At 46.4% G+C, this 7798-nt stretch overlaps 1 protein-coding gene across 2 annotated transcripts in view; it reads right to left on the bottom strand.

The window, feature by feature from the left end:
• LOC112124026 (microtubule-associated tumor suppressor candidate 2) overlaps positions 1-7798 on the bottom strand; it is a 304990-nt gene that overhangs the window by 10866 nt on the left and 286326 nt on the right. For both annotated transcript variants that reach the window (XM_026653527.1, XM_026653528.1), the window contains 2 exons: positions 4588-4661; positions 1339-1437 (listed from right to left, as the gene is read on the bottom strand). In XM_026653527.1, coding sequence (XP_026509312.1) covers positions 1339-1437; positions 4588-4661 — 173 coding nt within the window. The remainder of the gene's footprint in view (positions 1-1338; positions 1438-4587; positions 4662-7798) is intronic.

The raw sequence follows: 7798 nt of genomic DNA, 5'->3' as shown, positions 1-7798 counted from the left end.
CCTAATCATTTTTGTTGCCCTCCGCTGGACTCTTTCCAATTTTTCCACATCCTTCTTGTAGTGTGGGGCCCAAAACTGGACACAGTACTCCAGATGAGGCCTCACCAATGTCGAATAAAGGGGAACAATCACATTCCTCGATCTGCTGGCAATGCCCCTACTTATACAGCCCAAAATGCCATTAGCCTTCTTGGCAACAAGAGCACACTGTTGACTCATATCCAGCTTCTCGTCCACTGTGACCCCTAGGTCCTTTTCTGCAGAACTGCTACCTAGCCATTCGGTCCCTAGTCTGTAGCTGTGCATGAGATTCTTCCGTCCTAAGTGCAGGACTGTGCACTTGTCCTTGTTGAACCTCATCAGGTTTTTTTTGGCCCAATCCTCTAATTTGTCTAGGTCCCTCTGTATCCGATCCCTACCCTCTAGTGTATCTACCACGCCTCCCAGTTTAGTGTCATCTGCAAACTTGCTGAGAGTGCAGTCCACACCATCCTCCAGATCATTAATAAAGACATTAAACAAAACCGGCCCCAGGACCGACCCCTGGGGCACTCTGCTCGAAACCGGCTGACAACTAGACATGGAGCCATTGATCACTACCCGTTGAGCCCGACGATCTAGCCAGCTTTCTATGCACCTTACAGTCCATTCATCCAGCCCATACTTCTTTAACTTGGCGGCAAGAATACTGTGGGAGACTGTATCAAAAGCTTTGCTAAAGTCAAGGAATAACACATCCACTGCTTTCCCCTCATCCACAGAGCCAGTTATCTCATCATAGAAGGCAATTAGGTTAGTCAGGCACAACTTCCCCTTGGTGAATCCATGCTGACTGTTCCTGATCACTTTCCTCTCCTCTAAGTGTTTCATAATTGATTCCTTGAGGCGCTGCTCCATGATTTTTCCAGGGACTGTGGTGAGGCTGAATCCCAACAGGGTGAGGGGGAGAGGCACATTCATATGAAAATATGAGAAGAGTGAAGAGGAAGGAGAAACACCACAGAGGGGAGGAGAGAGAGGATTAGAGGGTACTAAAAAAGTAACGGAGGGAGCCAGAGAAAAAGCCCAAGAAACAGAACTATAGAGGCAGGATGCAAGTGAGAAATAGACAAAATGAAGCAAAACCAGAAATGGATGGATAATGACCCAACAATAAGAGAGAGTGGGAGATCTTTGTATCCAGAGCCACTCTTAGATTCCAAACCCCCCTACAAAGCTCAGGATCCAGAGCTTTGGTTTGGGCCCATTTGAGTTGAGATTTCCTTTGCTAATAACCTACCAATGCAAATGTGGGCCATATTTACAAGCATGTCCTGCAGTTTTTAAAATGTCAGCTACCTCTAGTTGCTCTTCAGTGTTTTTCTTTAAAGCCTCTTCAAATCGCTTTGCCTTGTCCCTTAGAGAATGGCTCTGGAAGGTGAGGGTATCTACCTGGTCCTGCAATTAATGACAAATAAAAAACCTAAACCATTAAGCTCTAATGTTACTTTTATACAAATCATTTCCCACCACTGCTAAAGTACGTGAGGGCAATGAGGAGAAGGGCGTAGAAGCTACCGTGAGAGGACATTTTTACATGAAATCACTCAAACTCGCAGTGGAGATTTTGATAACTTGGTAACTAACAGAATCAGGATTTCATGTGGAGAACCTGAGATTAATCATGTGGCTAGCTTAAATTGGCCACCAACAGCAGCTTCTAAACCTGCATCAAGCTAAGACATCCCAGCCCTTTTGGCTGTGTGAGACCCAGTCTCCTTGCTTTGAAGGACAGGCATGTTTGTGTCATACTCATGAAGCAGATAACCTCTATAAGGTTACTGCTCCTCAGGGATCAGCATGGGGAGATACTCAAATGCTGCTCACAATCCCAGGCTTCAGAGCAGCTAGATATCTCTGCTAAAATGATAAGCAGTCAGAGGCGGTGCCAGTTTCTTCCCGGTGGGGAGACTGAGGTGGGCTAGGCAGAAAATAGGGAGGGCTGCGCCTGTAAGAGCTTCCTGGGCAGGGGGACCTGGCTCCAGGGCCGGCAGAGCCCTCAGAGAGCAGCAACCATGGCGGCAGGGCCCCGGAGCATGGGCTGGAGTGGGTCAGTCCAGGCTGCTGTGCGGAACCGTGGACCCTCCACCTGCCCTGAGTGGCGTGCCCCGGCGGGCGGGGACACAGGCCAGGGGTTGCTCTCAGGCCTCCTGGGCTCCTGTCTGGGCTTACATCTGCACTGCTGCTGGAGACGGCATGGCCTTCAGAGCTGGGTGGCCGGACAGTGGTGGCTGCTGGCTGGGCACCCAGCTCTGAAGGCAGCACTTCCGCCAGCAGCAGCTGAGAAGTATCTGCATAATATTTGACCTTTGCACTGGGAGGGGTGGCTATGGGAGGCTAAGGCAATTTTTGGGGTGGCTATAGCCCTTGCAAGCACCCCCCCCCACAGCGCCACCACTGGAAAGAGTTAACATTATTGACTGTGGACTATCATCATTATGTTTCAGAGTTAACACTCCACTAAGATGAAAGGGGGTGATTCACACCACTCTAAGGACCAAATGCTAAAGCCCAAATAAATGGGCTTTGCTAGGAGGCCTCAGATGGGTTAGGGGAAAATAATTCCCTCTCAGTCCAGCGGCTTGGTTCAGAATAGTTGCATAGCCACTATCCATCAGCTTTAGCAGCATCTGGGATCTCTGCCATCTACATGAGGAAAACGATGGGGTGGGGAATTAAGGATTGTGGAGCCAAGTAACAAAGGATCTGCTTGCAACGCTTCTTCCTTTGCCTTGTTAGAAAATTTAACTTGGGATCTGAAAACTATGCTGTGTTCTTTTTGCCTCTTGCATCATTATCAATGACAGAGATTCTGCAGTCAGAATGTAGGTAACTCTTCTGATGATGATGATGTATGAGGCAGAACAGAATCCGGCTTACTCTTTCTTCATGGCGTTAGCTCTGCAGCACTAAAACAATACTACAAGTTATAAAACAACTCACTTAGATCAGTGATGGGATTCATGAGACAATCAATGTACTTTTGACCCTGGTGAAGGCTTCAAACTGAAACATGTAGGTGCTATTGATCCTACTACTGTAGCTAGTCTCTTTAATTACTTTATGGAAGAAAGGATTTTAAATGTTAAACTCAGTGAACCACTGTCTTGGAAGATTCAGTACTGATGCAGGTGCATTATTCAATAGTTATAGCTCTGCCTCATGATGAGTACAGAGTTCCTGATTATGGCCTGTGAATAACTTTGCACGATAGCAGGGAAATCTTATTTTTGTAAGTAAGCAAGACACACAGCAAGGGACCAATGATTTGAGAAACAATGCACCATTTTAATACAATCACTTTTCTGGACAGATTATTAGGTCAAGATTTTAATATTACTACCTTACGTACAGCATCTGCAAAAGCTGCAGTTGCTGTGGAGGCCAATAATTTTGATGTTCTGTCTTTTGTGTGTGTAAAATCTTAACCATAACCTTCCATTAATGTAGTTTATTGCACCAAATAATAGAACCACTGATACAACTTTAAATTCTATAGCTGCACAGTCAATGCTGCTGCAATAGCTGTGTGGTATTGTGCATGTTACTTGTTTTTTGAAAAGCAAAATTAGTCTTTGACTAGATAAACAAGCAGAGCTAACACCATTTAACATGGCACCTTTACTTGTTCATGCAAGAGCTCCAAATTTACCATGCATCACAGGGACACACTTTCCCTGGTGGATTTCTATCTCAGTCTAGAGAACCAGAACAGCTGAATTTCACTATAACCATTTTAAGTTGATCTGATTTTCAGCTGGTCATTATGGGGAGAAATTGTGCCAGGCAAACAGAGACAGGACAGTGCAAGTGACAGATTAGAGTTGCAGAACCAAAAGGGGAGATTTGCTTCAGAAAACTATTTTACAAATTGGTATATAAAACTATTGTGAGGACAAGAGTCCTGCTGGGATGGATAGGAAAACCTAGATTCTGCTCCCATTCACTTCGCTGGGAGCAAGATGGGCCTGAAGAAGGTGAATGAATCAAAACAGTTTTTAAAAAACTTCTTAAAATTCATTTCCCCATCTGCAATTTCTTTGCTTTTGGGGTTTTCCCTCTTCTCCTTCAGGCACATTTAGCATTTTGCTGCTTCCGCTGGAGGGAGAGAAGCTGAGGAGGCATCTTTGTAGCTAACATACAGCTTGAAAAGAATGAGCAAAAGAGCCAAGCAGAGCAGAGGGGTTAGCCAATCGGCACAGATAAAATGTGCATAATTGCTGGACAGTTATTTAAAAATCATCATACAGTAATTATGCAAATCCCTAAACTCTGATTGACTAATAATGGCAATTAGCCAATCAGAGTGCAGGGATTCACATACTATAGTTATTGAGAACTATCGGCATGGTAATTTTGCAAATCAGACATCCAGAACCAATGAGTGTGCAGGGAACTGCCTTACGAGAACGCCGTGCAGTTAAGGGTCAGTAACTATACAGCACCCGTGCCCTCAGACTGGTGGAGAGAATTCCATTTCACTAACGTGCTATCATAATGAACAGTTTTGCAACATCATGGGGGTTTGGACACAACAAAAGTATTAACCTGGAGTGACAGCCGCAGTTTTTCAAAACTCTCTTCCAATTCTTTCTTTTCCAGTTCGTGGGCAGACATCAGTTCTAGGGAAAATCCATAAAAATTACATTGCTAAATGGGTCAAACAAACAGTATAAATCATGGACAGCGAGTACATTTATCTTACTTAACATGATCTAAACTTTATTAAGAAGGCAGCTCTAGTGGACTGAGCAGAGCCTAGGAGCCAGGCAATAACTCACTGCATGGCCTTGGGCAAATCACAAAAGCCTAAATTTTCAAAAGCATCCACTGATTTTGGGTTCCTCCATTTCTGAGGGCCTTGTAATCAGAGGTACTGAGAACACATAGCTCTTGCTGAGTCTGACTGGAATGATGGGTGCTCATACTTCTGAAAACTAGGCTCTTAATATTTCCAGGCATGCATCAAAAATTGAGGTACCCCAAATGAGTGGAAATATTAAGTTTGGGCCTTAAATCTCTTATATGTCTCCAGGTCCCTATCTGCAAAAATGTGTGTAAGAATATTTACCTAGGATTCTTCACAGAAATACTGGGAGGGGTAATTAATTAATGAGCATGTTGTACTTTAAAGATCATAAAGTACTATATAAGTATTATATGATTATTTTTATAATTATTGGAATAAGTCACCCAACTATGATTTAATAATCAGAAGTAGATTAAATTTTAATAACTAAACCAATTGTAGCAAACTATGATTGAATAAATAAAATCGTCTCTCTCCAATCAGCCTTGTTCACTAATGCTTGGAGTACATTACAATTTAACTGGTGCAATGCCATTTTCATCCACAAGAGGGTACTTGAAACCTGTGCTAGGAGAAGAATGCACAAAGTTTCTGACAGCACATGCCTCACTAGTAACACTGGAGTTCCATCATTGAAAAATAAAGTAGCTGAATAGTTAAAAACATCTTCAATCAGGGAACAGTTTTGTTTTTAAAAGGAATAATAATTTTAAAAGATACCAAACTATCTTCTGTCTATAGGATGAAGAAACAGGCTGCAGAGTTCAGCTAACATAGACTAAATCAGTGGTCCCCAACACGGTGCCCACGGGCGCCATGGCGCCCGCTGGGGTATCTGTGTGCGCCTGCCTACTGACAAGGGAGCACCCCGCCGCCAACAACGTCAAGAAGCATCACCGCCGAAATGCCCAGTGCTTCTCTGCGGCATTTTGGCAGTGACGCCTCACGATGACGCTGCTTCTCAGCGGCATTTCGGCGGCTCCTTGTCCGGCGGCCGCGCTCCTTGGCGGCTAGTCATCCGGCGCCCGCCACACTGAAAGGTTGGGGACCACTGGACTAGATGGTTCTGAACTATGTTTTTAAAAGGCTGAGCACAAACCTAAGCAATATTACTTAATTCGGGAAGGTAATAGAAAAATCTAGTACGGTGTTACAGGGTGGACTAGGCCAAGAGACCCCTTGCTAGAGGCTTCAGTGTCCTGCCACGCCCATCCCAGGAAAGGAGCAGTAGAGGACTCCTCCAAGCAGCCTAGACTGGCTGCAGGGGAAGAAGCCAATCAGAAAGGCTGCAGGAGGGCCATCTAAAAGAAGCGCCAGAGCCAGTTCCATGCTGGAGCTAGAGCAGTGGCTCTCAATCTTTCCAGACTACTGTACCCTTTTCAAGAGTCTGATTTGTCTTGCATACCCCCAAGTTTCACCTCACTTAAAAACTACTTGCTTACAAAATCAGACATAAAATACAAAGGTGTCACAGTACACTATTACTGAACAATTGCTGACTTTCTCGTTTTTACCATATCATTAGGGCTCTGTGTCTGTCCCAGAGCTCGCGGAAGTCATGGATTCCGTGACTTTCCACGATCTCTGTGACTTCTGCAGGGGCCAGCATGGCCCCAGGGCCACCCGAGCAGCTGGCTTTGGGGCCAGCTGCTCAGGTGGCCCCCCAGGACAGCCACACCAGCCGCTGCTGGAGCAGCCCTGGGAACAGCCACACCAGCTGCTGCTACTGCGGCCCCCAGCAGCAGTCCTGGAAAGGCCAAAGCAGCTGTGGTCCACTGTCCCTAGCAGCGGTCCCTGGGCAGTTGGACAGAGCAGCCATGGTCTGCGGCCCCCAGCAGCGGTCTCTGGCTGTCCGGCCGGAGCAGCCGCAGTCCACGGTCCCGGACAGCTAGTGTCACTGGGCCTGGGCGCCCACCCCAGAAGTAGCCCTCCCACCCTCCCAGCAGTGCCCCCCCCACGGATGCCCCCCAGCAGCACCCTCACACCCTCTCAGCACCCCCCCAAGATTTAATCACAGGTATTTTTAGTAAAAGTCATGGACAGGTCATGGGCCATGAATTTTTGTTTACTGCCCGTGACCTGTCCATGACTTCTACTAAAAATACCTGTGACTAAATCGTAGTCTTACATAGAATTATAAACTACAGCAATTGAAATATAAAGATTGTATGTAGAGAAGTATAAACAAGTCATTGTCTGTATGAAATTTTAGTTTGTACTGACTTCGCTAGTGCTTTTTATGTAGCCTGGTGTAAAATAGGCAAATATCTAGATGAGTTGATGTACCCTCTGGAAGACCTCTGTGTACCCCCAGGGGTATGCAAACCCCTGGTTGAGAACCAGGGAGCTAGAGGAGTGCAGATGGTGTTCCTGGCTGACCAGAGGGAACTGCAGCACCATGGACAGCTCAGTGCTGGCAGGAACCAGGGGAGCAAGGAAAAGCTCCTGCCTGGCTGCTGGGCCTGAAATTAGATGAGCCCTGAGGTAAGGGTGAAGTTTGGTGAAGGCTGGAGCCTTGGGGAAGTGGCCCAGGGAACTGAAAGCAGTGTAATTAAAGAGACACGATGGCACGTGGCTGTTATTTTTACGGTCCCTGGGCTGGGACCCGGAGTAGTGGGTGGACCAGAGGTCCCTCCCATAGCCACTGGGGAGCTGGCCTACAATCAGACAGCAATAATCCCCCAGAAAAGGAACTGAACTACTTAGTGGCCCAGCTGGGGAGCTAGGAACCAGAATAGACTAAGAGGGCAAAACCATTGCCTCCAGGCAGGAAGCCCTGGGGGTATGGCCCGATACCAGGGCCGGGACTATTTAAGGACAGCAGACACACTCAATCAGAAGGGGTGCTCGGGAGAGGTGGGGTGCCATGCCGTTACATAGTTCTTTAAATATTAGGCATCTGGTGTGTGTGTGTGTGTGTGTGTGTGTGTGTGTGTGTGTGTGTGTGTG

This window comes from Terrapene carolina, unplaced genomic scaffold (assembly GCF_002925995.2).
Source record: "Terrapene carolina triunguis isolate 2854851 unplaced genomic scaffold, T_m_triunguis-2.0 Scaffold139, whole genome shotgun sequence".
NCBI classification, from domain to species: Eukaryota; Metazoa; Chordata; order Testudines; family Emydidae; genus Terrapene; species Terrapene triunguis.
This window is presented reverse-complemented; position numbering and strand designations above follow the sequence as displayed.